Below are 14,595 nucleotides of genomic sequence, written 5' to 3'. Positions count from 1 at the left end.
AGAAATTAAATATGTTTTTTAAAGTCCTTTTTTAGTGGGATTTGTCTCTTTTTTCGACAAGGTTTAAATGTGTTAATGAGATCAAACATGATAAACATGTCACATGGAGCATGTGTTTTTATTTTATTTTAGCATTTGAAAGAGTTTGTATCATGTTTTCTAGAAAAAAAAAAAAAACAAATCTTTTAGGTCTGCGGTCTTCTAAAAAACAAACATTTTTGCAGCAAAAATATCTATCCTAAAATAGACAAAAGTGGCCAAAAGAGATTTTAGAAAAAAAAAAAACAAACAACACATAAGGGTTGTATAAAGATACAATTGGTAAATAGTAACATAGTTATGGGTCTTAGTTCTATTAACTTGAATTTGATAACAAACATAGATCACTTTTAAAAAGATTTAGATACCGAAAATGCTAAAATTGCGTTTCATTTTCATTCATTGTGTCCTTATTGAAAATTTTCACATGTAATCTTCTTGTATGCCTTTTTCTTCCAAATACAACTAGACGATCATTAATTGGGTACATCATTACCAAGACTCGTTTCCTTCATATGTATTTCTATCTCATATACATTCACATCTTCATGAAAATCAAAGTCACTTATTAAAATACATATTTATATAAAATTGCTCTTTAGAGTCACCATCATAAGCATTTCCCGCATCTATAAACGAAACATAGATGAAAATCCTCATGTTCCTCGTAACATTCCAAATATAGTTTATCACTAGGCTTCATTTGATTCTAGTTACTTGTTTTTATCTTATTTTTGCATCTATTAGGTGCCATGAAATAGGTTTGTATACTAGTTTGAGTATGTTTAATGTAAAGGTGAATGAGTTAGTTGTCAACATCATTGACAAATTTAACATATGGTGATCAATTTGTGAAGTCAATGACCCATCTTAGTTCACAACTTCCACTACACCACCATTTTCTTTACAAAATGTGTATTGCACATGTCAGAGTTTAACACTAAAAAATGTAAGAAGAAGAAGGTAAAAAATTAAAAATTAAAGATTGAAAACCATATGTGTGATTTTTGATAAACCATATAGACAAGTGATGTAATTCACTCCGGATGCAATTCGAGAAACAATAAGAAGTCTACGCAACAAACAAATTAAATAATTAATAATATCAAATACTAAAAATATCGTTTTAAATACTAAAAATATCAAAATGAGAAAAAGAAAAAGAAAGGGAAAAAAGAAAAAGAAAAGAGAATCTTTACGAGCTTTCACTCGTCCTCCTGCTAGCTACTGCTGTAAAAAGCAATGCGAATGCTCTTCGGATCATCAGTGATTCCAGTCTTCCCCAAGTTCACTCACACTTTCTCTCTCTACATATCAAATCGATCTCTCTCTGTAGCAGCTTACGCGACCATGGCCACCGCCGCCGACTTTGTCAAAGGGAACGTCTTACCAAACGGTGTTGCTGTTATCACCCTCGATCGTCCAAAAGCTCTCAACGCCATGAATCTAGGTTACATGTTTTTTCCTTATTGCTTATCTTCCAGCCATAATCATCGAGAAATTTAACCCCCTTAGATGATGCTATCTATGTACAGATTAATAGAAATGAGAGTAATTCTACGATATTGAATAATTGTAATCGAAATCAACTATAATGAAGTTGGGATAGAGTTTGAGCTTTGCTGTTTGAAATTGAATGACGAGATAATGATTCGATTAATCTAGGATACAGAAATTTGGTTAATATCAATTATCTCAGTTCTTAAGGGACGTAATCGGTTTGGAAAGTTGAATTTGATTCACTCGAGGTATAATTTGTTTCTTCGAAGCTAGATCCATTATGAACCCTTCTGCATGATTTTTCACTACCCTAAGCTTTGTGAATATACAAATTCCATTTCAACGAGTTCAAAATGCATCAAATATATAGTTTATTATGTTCATCCACAGTTCTAGATTTGAAGCTCCAATTGGAATTCAAAAAAGATTTGTTCTGTCGACTGCAGATATGGATTTAAGGTACAAAAGTTTTCTTGATGAATGGGAAACGGACCCAAAGGTGAAATGCGTTCTGGTTGAGGGCAGCTCATCACGTGCTTTTTCAGCAGGTATCAAGAATCAGCGTTCTATTGTCTTCCATAAACTATCTTCTCCATTTCTGCAACACATATAGGTCGATGATATAATCACTTATATGTTGTTTTTCCCATTCATCTTTTAGAATGTCAATTATAATCTCCAGTGTTAATGAAGGTTTACATTTGTAAACATTCATGGTCATGCAGGAATGGATATTAAGGGGGTTGTTGCTGAAATCCAAAAGGACAAAAACACACCTCTTGTGCAAAAGGTTCCATAAACCTGCTACATTATGTTACAAATTATATAATCCTAACTCTAAGTTATTTGTCTCTACAGGTGTTTGCTGCTGAATATTCTCTTATTTGTAAAATATTCAAGTACACAAAGCCATACATAAGCTTCATGGATGGTGTAACAATGGGATTTGGTATTGGCCTATCTGGACATGGTCGCTACAGAATTATAACAGAGGTAAGCCAACAACAATCATGTGGTAAAAATCTAAAAATGTAAAATCCATCATAATGACATAATCCTAAACCATAAGCTATAAAGTAATCATCTTTTTTTTCTTTCTTTTTCTAGAAAACTCTTCTTGCTATGCCAGAGAATGGAATTGGTTTGTTTCCAGATGTTGGGTTTTCTTACATAGCAGCACAAACTCCAGGAGAAGGATCAATCGGTAAATATCGACACTAAAACTTAACAAATTATTCATCCATAAAAAGAAGAAAAAAATAGTAAATATCATGTTCATGTGATTATTGATTTGTAAATTGTATGCACAGGTGCTTATCTTGGAATCACAGGGAACAGAATTTCAAGTCCAGCTGATGCACTTTATGCAGGTCTTGGGACACATTTTGTCCCATCTGGAAATCTGGGCCCACTTAAGGACACTTTGTTGTCAACTACATTGTATATTTCTTACTTTCCCTTTGATTTCCATATAACCAATAAATACAATATATATATCATGTATATGTGTGTTAGTGTGTATATATATTTGTGATTTGGATACAGTTCTGAGGATCCACATCATGACATTGAAGCAATATTGGGGAAGTATAGTAGCAACCCTGAATCAGAGTCCAAATTAAAGTCACTTTTACCTCATATAGTTTCAACATTTGGTGCAAATAAATCTGTTAAAGAAATTACAGAAGAGCTGGAAAAGTATCAGCAAAATACTGATGCATCAGGTAAGAGTACAAGGCTTTAAAGTTGTTTCTTTTTGATTTACTAGGCTTAATAGGGGCAAATTTGTAAAAAGAAACGCCCTATTGCGTGCAGTTTCACAGTGGGCAAAAGATGCTCTTGTGGGAATTAAGAAAGGAGCTCCATTTTCTCTTTTCCTTACACAAACGTATTTCTCTAGAGTTGCATCTGCATGCAGAAACAACCAACATGAATTATCCACAGTGAGTTCACTTGTAATATGTTATTCATTTAATTTATTCATGTGAGATTTAATGAAATTTTCGTTTTGATATGATGATTTTTGTTGTATATAGTTAAATGGTGTTATGAAAACCGAATACCGGATTGCTTTAAGGGCTTCTATAAGAAGTGATTTTGCTGAAGGGGTTAGGGCAGTATTGGTGGATAAGGATCAGGTTTGAAAAATTGCATGAATTATAATTGAATAAAATTTTCAAATTATTAATTAGGAAAAAATGGAAGTGTATAATGTAACAATGTTGACATTCTTTGATCAGAATCCTAAGTGGAATCCATCAAGTTTAGAGGAAGTTGAAGAAAGTGAAGTGGAAGCTCTTTTTGAAGCATTAGGCTCAGAGGCAGATGAACTTAGTGTTTGAGTCATGGGGAATTGTCTTGGAGAAATAGCAAGGAAGATATTTAGATTAGCAATTAGCATTTTAAGTTGCAAAATATGTCAAGTTTAGCTCTTATTGCTCCTTCAATGTGCATGTTGTGTCGAACCTTTTGTTAATGTGCAATGGATTTTTTTCATGCATAAGTTAAGTATTTGAATGTGAGGCAAAGAAAAATAAATATATATGATATTTTGGGAGTGAAGTAATAAGATTTGAACGTACATGCAAAAAGATTTTTACAAGAATTACTATTTTTTTAAGGTAAATACAAAAATATATGTTCTTGTTATAATCGTAACTATAATATGAAAACAAATATCTCATAAACAAATCTGATAAAAAGAACAAAAATCACAATAGATGTGATAAGTTTGACGTACTTATGGATAAGCCAATTTAGGTTTTCTAATATTTTTTTGAATCAAATAAGTAAATAAAAACTAAAAAAATCTCTAATATTTTACCTTAATTTACAAAAAAGCTACAAACTAAAATTTGTTTAAAAAAAACATGAATTACACGTAAAAACGATGATTTGATCACTTTTCCCGGTTTCATTATTTATTCGGTTTCATTAATGTCCTATTATTTTACAATAATTTACGAATAAGTCAAACTAAAATTTAGTGATTATTTGATCATTTTCTTTTTGTAACATACATTTTATTAGTTTCATTGTTGATCTGAATGACTAGTTATTAAATAAACTGATAAGATAGATATGTTAGGTTATATAATCCTATGTTTAGCATAAAACTTGATATCTTGATGTATCATATATTTTTTGGAATGTAAAGCGCATCTATCCAACAAAGACTGCAATAATTACATAAACTAACAATAACTTTATCATTTTTTTTTATGTTTATAAGAAATTTCAAATTGTCTATTTAATCTTATGTAACCTATGTTTACCATAAAACTTGATATCTTGATGTATTGTATATTTTTTGGAATGTAAAGTGCATCCAACGAATGCTGCAATAATTACATACACTAGCAACAACTTCATCATTTTTTTTATGTTTATAAGAAATTTCAAACTTTCTATTTAATCTTATGTAACCCAATAAATCCACCTCATCCGACATCAACTCACTTCTTGTCATTTTTTCCTAGAAACACACATTTTACCGGTTTCATTGCTGAACCAGATACATTATCATAAATGAGTCGATGAGATGAATATCATATTTTATAGTAACTGTAACATTATATAACCTATCGTATCCATCTTATCAGCTGATTTAATAGCTAGGTATCAAAGTTAACACTGAAACCATTAAAATATACTATGTTACATGGAGAAAAATGTTAAATCATCACTAAAACTTAGTTTGTGACTTATTTATAAATTCGGATAAAATAATGAGATTTTAATGAAACCATGTAAGTAATGAAACCGATAAATCGGGAAAAAACAGTTAAATCTTCATTTTTATTAATAATTTATGTTTTTTCGTAAAAAAATTTAATTTGGAATTTTTTTCGTAAATTATGGTAAAATATTAGGAATTTCTAGATATTTAAAAAAAAAATAACGGTGAGAAAAGAAAAAAAAAAGTTAAATAAACCAGATAAATTTAAATTAACTGATACTTGCGTTTCCCGTCAACTTTTTAACCTTTTCAAGTAGTTTTCTGTTTTGAACTACAGCTAAAGGTTATGCGATTCGAATTTTGGAATGTTTGATACAAATACCAGCACTCCTCAAATAGTTGAGGGACCATTTTTGTAAATTACTAAGAGTCGTTTTGCAAAAGCAACGGCGCTGAAGTCCAAAAACAAACATCAGTATCCTACTCGTTTCGTGTTCGTTCAAATCACCAAATGCTTCAAATAATCTTCCAAAATTCTCTTTCTCTTCCATCCCCAATCCCTCCTCAATTTGCGTCATTATCGCCGCCGTCTCCGCCGTTCTCCCGGGTGCCGCAGTCCAATCCCTGAGATGACGTCGGGATCTCTCGCAGCCGCGCAGACTCCCACACTTCGGACGGTTGTCATTCCGTTTACGCAGCTTAAAGTAAGTTTTATCGCTTACAATTCCGCTTTTAACTTCCATAAAGGTCAAAGGTTCATGAAATTTTTTATTGTTAAGAAAGCGAAGTAATTAAGGAAGTTCTGCTACTTAATTAGAATTAGAATGAGATAATTGGATCATCAGATAATTTTACATATATTGCTTCTTCAAATCTGATTATCTAGTCTGTAAATTATCACAAGTCATGATGAAAATCGGTTATCACCAAACAGTTTGACCTGAAAATCGCTACAGTAAATTTCTTAGATAGCCAGAAAGTTGATTTATCTTATATATGGATTCAAATCAAATATAAGATGATGGAAAATAGTTGATTTTGGCTCAATAATTGATAAAACAGGAAATGGTACATTTTCAACAGGATCGAGTGGTTTTAGTGTATGCTCGTGATCATTGTTTTTATTTTTTAATAAGTCATATTGATTAGAATCAATAAAAAAACACCAAGCATCTCATCAAGATTCTGATCTTAGTAAACTGATAAAAATTTGTTTGAATCTTGTTTGTATTTCTTTAATATGCTGACCCTTGTTTTTATTTGTTAATTGTTACCCATGTGAATAGGATAAAGATGCTGATCTGTCCATGAAAATTGAAGAAGGATTTGGACCAGATGGATTGGGAATTATATCAATATCTGATGTATGAAAGTTTAGTGGTATTTCTTGCTAATTTAATCTGTCAATCCGCTTATAACCACATAATTTTGAAGTTTGAACTTTCATTTGCAAGAAATAACAATCTACTTTCCTTGATTTATTTATTATAGCATTATACTTTGAAACATCTACATAGTTATAGCAATATCATCCAAATACAACAATTTTCACTGCTATAATTTGATAGATTTTAGAAATAAAAGAAGGATGCTATATCCTACATTTAGCCCTACTAAATATGGTGCATATCATTATCATGATATTAGACTTTAAGTTATTCATTGATTTCTGAAACTGCTCTACATTTTTTGTAGGTTCCTGGGTACACTTTATTGAGACAAAATCTTCTAAATCTTGCTCCTATTTTAGCCAAACTTCCTGAAAAGGTGAAGAAGGATCTAGAAGATCCTCAAAGCAGGTTACCACAAACAACCTGTATATTTCAGAAGCAATGTATTTTTATTTTTATTTTTAAAATTAGGAAATCGCATATCTGTAAAATTTCACTACATATAGATATAACTTTGGATGGAGCCATGGAAAAGAGAAGCTTGAGTCTGGAAAACCAGGTAAAAGCTTAAACATGACAAGATGTATAAAGTAAAAAAAAAATGAGATAAAACCATAATATAAACTGTTATAACATATATATTTGATGGTTATATATTAATAATTATGCAGATCTCCTAAAAGGCTCTTTTTATGCAAATCCATTATTAGACGTACCTACTACTGATGCTTTACTACTTCAGAGGTAAAATCTTGAAACCCTCGGCCTATTTTGTAGAAGTTTCAATATGAAATTACTCTTTTGCCCATTAGTAATTGTTTTAGTTTAGATTTTGGTTGCAACTAATCTATGATCCTTTGCTTCACAGGTACCCTGCATACTGTGGATCAAATATTTGGCCTCAAAGTGCATTGCCTGAACTTGAAGTTGGTATGTTTAATACTCATGAATCTGAAATTACCATTTTGCCCCTTCATAAGCATTTTAGAATGTTGATATGATATAATTTATCTTTTGCTGTGCGTGTAGCTTTTAAAGCTCTTGGAAAGCTTATTCTTGATGTCGGTTTACTTGTTGCTTATCATTGTGATAAATATGGTAACTTTCTTTATAATATATCATCCATAATCATATTTTAATTCTTGAATTTAATAATATTTTTGTAAATCTATGAACTTTTATATGTAATTGTTTCTTTAATGAACAGTGTTGGATGGGATAGATATGCCGTCCAATGAAGGGATTGAGCAGATTGTGTTTCGTTCTCGGTGTCATAAAGGTCGTTTGCTGTATTACTTTCCTGCTGAAAAAGGGTAAAATAGTCTTTTCACATCTACACGTTTACAAGTTTATTACAATATTACAAGTATCATATAAACAAGACCCACAAAACAAAAATGTTAAAACCCCTAATGAAATAGGGCATTTGGGCCAATCTTGATGTGTAAACATAACTTTTATTTATTTATTTATTTATTTTTGTTGTAGTAATGATGTTGATGATAATGACTCCATGTCATCATGGTGTGGCTGGCATACAGATCATGGTTCTCTCACTGGTACACAATTTTTTAGTCATTAATTTTTATTTTTTACTCTAGTTAATTTATTTGTAAAAAGTTTAAAAGCATTCAACAATTTATAAGTGTAAAAATGGTTCCATATTTAGTCGTGTTTTTCTAGATTGCAACCATCAAATAAAAAAAACAACTCTCCTTAAATGTTAACATATTTCGATGATTTATTGAAAAAAAAATTATGTTGATAAATTGAGTTAAAATTAAATGTTTGGTTGAATTCAAAATGTAGGCCTCACATATGCCATGTTTACCAAAGACGGTGTAGAAGTACCATGCCCCGATAATACTGCTGGTCTTTATATCAAAACAAGAACCGGTCAAATAGTCAAAGTATATATATCTATATTCTTTCTTTCTTTGGCAAAAGACGGAAATGCCCTTCTCATTTTTTTTCCCTTGAAATAATAATTTGGTATATTTTGGATTAGGTGGTGTACAAGGAGGATGAAATTGCATACCAAATTGGCAACATAACCGAAATACTTTCAAGAGGTCGTCTTTGTGCAACACCACATTGTGTTCGTGTATGTTCACATGACTTTTTTTTTTTTTTTTTTTAATTATTATTATTTTTTCATTTAGTTAAATGTAGGAATGGAAATGCAAAATTTATTTTTTAATTGCAGGCACCAAAAGGAGAAAAAGCAACAGGACTTGAACGTTCAACTTTTGCATTTTTTATGCAACCAGACTGGTAATATCGCCTATAAATTAACATTCGTTAGAATATAATTTGATGCTAATTTTTTAATTTTTTAATTTTCAGGGATGAAAAACTTAATTTTCCGGAGTTGGGGCATGTCAATCAGGAGGTGAGTAATACTAATAAGTAATAACTAACCCTTTTGATGTTATGATTTGGTAGATTTTTCAAAGTACAAAAAAAAAAAGCTATAATTTGGTTAAAATTTCAAAGTAGAATGACTTAATAAACGAAAGCTGTGCTATAATTTTTGTTTTTTATAATACAGTTGATACAAGCTAATGAATTGCTTACATTCGGAGAGTACACAGAGAAGCTCCTTGACAAGTATTATCATCTGAAAAATGTAGATACACCCGCTACAGTTTAATGTGTCAGATTTAATAGCTTAGGATCTTCTTTGTTAATTTGATGATACCTTTTCATTATTTGAAATTTGCTCAAATAATCTGAAGGAAATAACGAAATGATTATGGCTTTTATAATATACTTGTAATAAGTTTGAATAAAAATAATGTAAATCAATAACATTTTACTATTTTGTAGTTTCAAATCCTCCTACATTTATCCGAAGATTTCCTAATCTGGTTGTTTAGTTTCAAATCCCCGTACATTTAATTACTCGGTTGTTTTGTCCATCTTTACATATATATATATATATATATATATATATATATATATATATATATATATATATATATATATATATATATATATATATATATATATAGGTAGAGTTTGAATTTAATTTGAATCATGTAATAAATGTATGCATCAATAATTTTTTTTACACATATATAGGCAGAGTTTGAATTTAATTTGAATCATGTAATAAATGTATGCATCAATATCTTTTTTTTTTGAACGGCAGACATATATTAAGAAAAGCTAGCCAGGGGCTAGGATGTACAAAATGTTCCAATATCTTTTTTTTTTGAACGGCAGACATATATTAAGAAAAGCTAGCCAGGGGCTAGGATGTACAAAATGTTCCAAGAACAAAACAAACAAAGCAACATAAAATGGCAAGGAAAAGAAAAAGAAAAAGAAAAAGAAAAATTGACTACATCCTGCAATAGCACTCCAAGATTGGATCGCAACACCACTCGATCCATCGTATATTTTGTCCTTTCCGATTCCGCGCATTGATCCAAAAGTGCGAATGTGCTTGTACCTCATATGCCAGTACCAATTTTGATAAGGAATTTGAGTTCAGGGCATGAGTCTTGCTATTTTTGAATCTCCAAATTACCCATAAGAAAACCAACATTATAGCCTCTTGAACCACCTTCAGCCTTTGATGTCCTCCTACCAAGTATTTACAATCTAACAACTCTCTACAAGAGTTAGGAGAGTGTTCCAGTAACTGCCACCAACTGCATACCTGCAACCAAACTTTCCTTTGAGGTCGGGCATCCCACAAAGATGTGATCTACCGTTTTTGGGGTTTCATGGCACATCGGACACAAATCTGAAGAACTGATGCCAAGCTTAAAAAGGTTCTCCATGCATGGAAGTTTGGCAGACTCACCAAGCTAGAATGTTTATCTTACCTAGCACCAGTGGGTTCCATATCCATCTGTCATTACTATGAGGTAGGACCAGATTATCAATGTGATTTCGCAGTGAAGAAACAGAATATTCCCCCGAGGGATCAAGTGACCATAACCATTTAGATGAACCATCTACATTTAATATATTTTGGAAGTAATTTAAGAATGGCACATGTTCCTTTTCTAATGATGTTGGCAGGCCTGCCATTGAACCCCAACAACTGTTTCTTCTTTTTGCGGCCATAGGGCGAGACACTCCTCCATTGGGTCCATGAATGACTTTAATCACCAAAGCCCATATGCTTTCAGGCTGTTTTCTGAAACACCACCACCATTTTCCCAAAAGAGCAAGATTCTGTGCCTTTAAGCTGCCAACAATGAGCCCACCTTTTTCTTTAGCTACGAGAATCTTGTCCCAAGCGACCCATGCCATTTTCCTTGATTCCATGCAACCTCCCCAAAAAAACCTCATCCGAATTCTTTCAAGACTTTTAATCACCTTTGCAGGGGCCTTTTATATAGAGAAGTAAAATGAGCCAAGGCTACTTAGAACAGCTTTGCATAGGGTCAATCTACCCCCAAACGACAAGGTGGAAGCTTTCCATCTAGATAGTTTCGCTTGAAATTTTTCAATGATAGGTTTTCAATGGGTTACTCGAGCCATAGAAGCACCAACTGGAAGACCTAAGTAGGTAAAAGGGAGAGAACCAATCGAACAGTTGAAACTACAGGCCACCAATTCCAGCTCACAGTTTTGAACACCAAACCCATATAGTTTACTTTTTGACATATTAATCTTGAGCCCCGATGACAGTTCAAAACAACTTAGTATTCTGATAAGGTTTTTCGTGTTTTCCACTGACCATGATCCCATAAATATTACGTCATCAGCATACTGAAGGTGAGAGATTACTGGCCCATGGTGGGGAAGCTGGATACCTTAAAATACGCCCTTTTCTTTCGCCGTTCTAATGCAACATGAAGTCCTTCAGATGCGATGATGAACAAAAACGAGGATAATGGACCCCCTGCCGAACACCACACTCCATACCGAATTCTTTTGTTGCTGACCTATTAATAATGACCGAGACCCTTGCTGATGCTAAGCATCCTCGAATCCATGCTCGCCATTTAGCCCCAAATTCCATTTGTTGCATGGTTGAGTCTAGGAACTCCCAGCTAAGACTATCGAAAGCCTTTTCAAAGTCTACTTTAAACGTGAAAGCTTTCTTTTTATTCTTCTTTAACCAGCTAATGACTTCATTAAGGATAAGAGGCCCATCCAGGATATTTCTATTTTTAAAGAAAGTTGTTTGTGTTGTGTTGACCACAAAATGTACCACCTTTTTCAACCGTTCAGCTAGGACCTTTGAGATTGTTTTATATAAACATCCAATTAGGCTGATAGGACGGAAATCGTTTATCGTGATCGGGTCTTGAACCTTTGGAACAAGAGTGATAAAGTATGAGTTACATCCTTTTTCTATAAGTCTTGTAGCTTCAAAATGCTTCACTGCAAGCTAGAAATCCCCACCAATCACCTCCCAATGTTTTTTTAGAAAAGAGAAAGAGAATCCATCAGGCCCTGGAGCCCTGTCCGAGCCACACGCCCATATAGCTGATTTGATTTCTTCGAGGGAGAAAGGCTCTTCTAAGAACTCAATCGCATAGGGGGCAGTTTCATGAATTTTGAGCTGAGAAATTTAGGGCGCGATTTAATAGGCTGAATGAATCTCTCGGCAAAGTGCTTAATTACCCTCTCCTTGATGTCAACAGGATCGGTTATCCATAAACCATTTTCCTTAATACCGTTTATCCTCTGAGATCTTTGGTGCTTATTAATCAGACCGTGGAAAAATGCACTGTTCTCATCACCTTCTAGAGCCCTTTGGTTCTAGACTTTTGCTTTAGGTCCTCAATGCGCCCGAATTTGATTTCCATAATTTTTTGGTAAGCATTCTGTCGACTTTTAAGCAATTCATTATTAACCAGTCCCTTCTCAGCCAAGAGGTCAATGTCGTTTATTTTGGTTGTAAGCTCATCCATCACCCTTCTAGCTTTCCCAATAACTTCCTTCCTCCATGACTTAATATGCTCCTTTAAGTTCCTTAGTTTACTAGCAACCAGGGAGAGAGGGGATAGATACAGTTGATGCCTTGAGCTATTACTGATTGACCAACTACTCCTTAAAATACCCATAAATTCTGGATCCTTAAGCCAAGAATTATAGAACCTGAATGGGGATGGACCAAAATCAAACTGAGAGGCAGATAAGATTATAGCACAATGATCTGAATCCACCCTAGGCATGGCTGTGACATTTAGATTTGGCCAGGATTCGATGGAATTGAGAGAGACAAGAAATCTATCAAGCTTGCTGTGCTTGTCACCAGATGAGTTCATGTATGTAAATCTATGACCCCCCATTTTAATTTCTAGTAAACCTAGAGAGTGTATGAACTCATTGAAATAATAGGCACTGCTTTGACAAAACACGGAGCCCAGTCTTTCTTCAGGTAGCCGGACAACATTAAAATCTCCAAAGACAAACCAGCAAGATTCTGAGTCTGAGTTTACGAGGTCAACCAGGTTATTTCACAAAGACCTTTTCCTCAGAGGCTCCTATGGGGCATAAACATTTACAAAACAACAAGATTTCCTCGATCCCAGCCACACACCTTTAATGGCAAGAAAACCTTCACCTTTAATTGATTCTGAGACTTGGAAGAGAGAGGGATCCCAAAAGGAAGCAATTCCACCAGAGAGTCCCACTGGGTCGATAACCTCACACTGAAAATTAGAAGAACCCCAAATTTGCCTGTCTAGTTTATTTTTTTATCTCCCTGGATTTCGTTTCCTATAACCCAACAAAAAAAGAGTGATTTTGAATACAACAATCCCTGAGCCAACTCCTTTTTACTTCACACCCAATTCCACGAATGTTATTGGAGAGGATATTCATTGATCAATAATAGTCACTCCACGAGATTTAATCATCTGCTTGATTTGATCAGAATGATTTCCTACCTGGAACCCAACTGATTCTCCAACATCGATTGTCTTGGCAACCTCCATAGATGTAGCGTTCGACTCGACCGGTTGGGTCTGAGAGACTGCAGGCTGTGACAGGTGTTGAGACCGAGACAGATCCCCTTGCAAGTTTTGGGAGTCGTCGGAGGGATGGGGTGGGGAAGGCATCCATATGGGGGAGGGGGCATAGCGTGGTTGTAGATGGATCAGAGAGGGTGGCCTGCTGATGCGTTTAGAGCAGATGTCAATGGGACCAGACGGATTTGAGTGTGATGGGGCTTTATTTAGGTCCAAAGGAAAATTGGGTTGGGGGATTTTAATTACAGGTGGAGACTGGGTTCGTCTTCTATTATGGCCCAAGGAGGAAAAGGATCCGGATGCAGTGGCGATACAACTTCTTTACTATACTCCAAGGGTTTAGAAAGTCGAGGAGCTTCCTTGGCCTCCGAGCTGGAGATGAAGGGGTGCGGCTTTTCCACTTCCCCATCCCATTTCCATGCTTGACGTGACTTCGCCGGAGATATTTCGGGTGACTGTAAGCTAGCTTTAGAATGGACCGGGACTTCACTGTTGAGGCTGCCATTTTCACCAGTACTATCTTCATCCCACCATGACATCCGTTGATAGAAGTCGTTTGTAGTAAGCACCAGGCTAAGTTTAAGGGATTCAAATATATCCTCCATGACATTTATCTGATATGATTTTCCATCCACCAAGATTTTGATGGAAGAGCTGATGATTCTAGGGTGGGATGTGAGGATTCCAACCCTCCCAAAGGCCAAATTTGGAGAATCTGTATTGCATTCTTCCGGGATTACCACCGTTCCCCACGATCTTGAAATAATGCTGGATGCTTCCTCACACCATGCATGTTGGGGCACACCTTGGATGATTATGGATGCAATTCTTTCATTAAAATTACCTTCCACGTCCCAAGTAGTGACCTCTTTGAACCACGGCTGCCAAATCTCCTTCCCATTATTTAGGAACTCATCCTTTTCCATTGTATTCTCGAATTCGAGAAGCATTTTTAGGCCTCCCAAATATCTTAGTTGCATTGAAGGGCATCCCTTAATCTCCTGAAGAGCTTAGGGCTTGGAAGTTTTCTACTTCCCCCACC

The 14,595-nt window shown here is 34.3% G+C and overlaps 2 protein-coding genes across 3 annotated transcripts; both read left to right on the top strand.

Moving 5' to 3' along the window:
• Positions 1-1,235: 1,235 nt before the first annotated feature.
• LOC144998574 (3-hydroxyisobutyryl-CoA hydrolase-like protein 3, mitochondrial) lies at positions 1,236-4,042 on the top strand. The gene is made up of 10 exons (XM_078958319.1): positions 1,236-1,489; positions 1,986-2,087; positions 2,265-2,329; positions 2,398-2,532; positions 2,647-2,743; positions 2,850-2,979; positions 3,085-3,263; positions 3,355-3,482; positions 3,576-3,677; positions 3,780-4,042. Exons 1-10 carry the CDS (start codon positions 1,282-1,284, stop codon positions 3,879-3,881), a joined length of 1,248 nt encoding a protein of 415 aa, XP_078814445.1. The 5' UTR covers positions 1,236-1,281; the 3' UTR covers positions 3,882-4,042.
• A 1,657-nt stretch (positions 4,043-5,699) lies between these two features.
• Positions 5,700-9,465, top strand: LOC145045637 (2-oxoglutarate (2OG) and Fe(II)-dependent oxygenase superfamily protein). Of its 2 annotated transcripts, none has more exons than XM_078993963.1 (14): positions 5,700-5,922; positions 6,505-6,582; positions 6,914-7,017; positions 7,116-7,168; positions 7,281-7,353; positions 7,478-7,539; positions 7,639-7,707; positions 7,817-7,922; positions 8,098-8,168; positions 8,419-8,519; positions 8,618-8,713; positions 8,816-8,883; positions 8,956-9,001; positions 9,161-9,465. In XM_078993963.1, the coding sequence occupies exons 1-14, from the start codon at positions 5,848-5,850 to the stop codon at positions 9,260-9,262; spliced, it is 1,104 nt and encodes a 367-aa protein (XP_078850089.1). In that variant the 5' UTR covers positions 5,700-5,847; the 3' UTR covers positions 9,263-9,465. The 2 variants fall into 2 exon arrangements, with proteins under 2 accessions (XP_078850089.1, XP_078850090.1); XM_078993964.1 differs by having other exon boundaries at positions 6,505-6,598.
• Positions 9,466-14,595: the final 5,130 nt, after the last annotated feature.

This window comes from Lactuca saligna, chromosome 5, assembly GCF_052625555.1.
Source record: "Lactuca saligna cultivar CGN05327 chromosome 5, ASM5262555v1, whole genome shotgun sequence".
NCBI classification, from domain to species: Eukaryota; Viridiplantae; Streptophyta; class Magnoliopsida; order Asterales; family Asteraceae; genus Lactuca; species Lactuca saligna.
The sequence above is the reverse complement of the archived record's forward strand: the minus strand, read 5'-3'. Positions and strand labels throughout refer to the sequence as shown.

Bases quoted from the DNA above. Each gene is read 5' to 3' on its own strand.
- LOC145045637 (XM_078993963.1), top strand. From the start codon at position 5,848: ATGACGTCGGGATCTCTCGCAGCCGCGCAGACTCCCACACTTCGGACG. The intron at 5,923-6,504 runs GTAAGTTTTATC...CCATGTGAATAG, and splicing joins TTCCGTTTACGCAGCTTAAA to GATAAAGATGCTGATCTGTC. The intron at 8,169-8,418 runs GTACACAATTTT...TTCAAAATGTAG, and splicing joins AGATCATGGTTCTCTCACTG to GCCTCACATATGCCATGTTT.
- LOC144998574 (XM_078958319.1), top strand. From the start codon at position 1,282: ATGCGAATGCTCTTCGGATCATCAGTGATTCCAGTCTTCCCCAAGTTC. The intron at 2,980-3,084 runs GTATATTTCTTA...ATTTGGATACAG, and splicing joins ACTTTGTTGTCAACTACATT to TTCTGAGGATCCACATCATG. The intron at 3,678-3,779 runs GTTTGAAAAATT...TTCTTTGATCAG, and splicing joins TATTGGTGGATAAGGATCAG to AATCCTAAGTGGAATCCATC.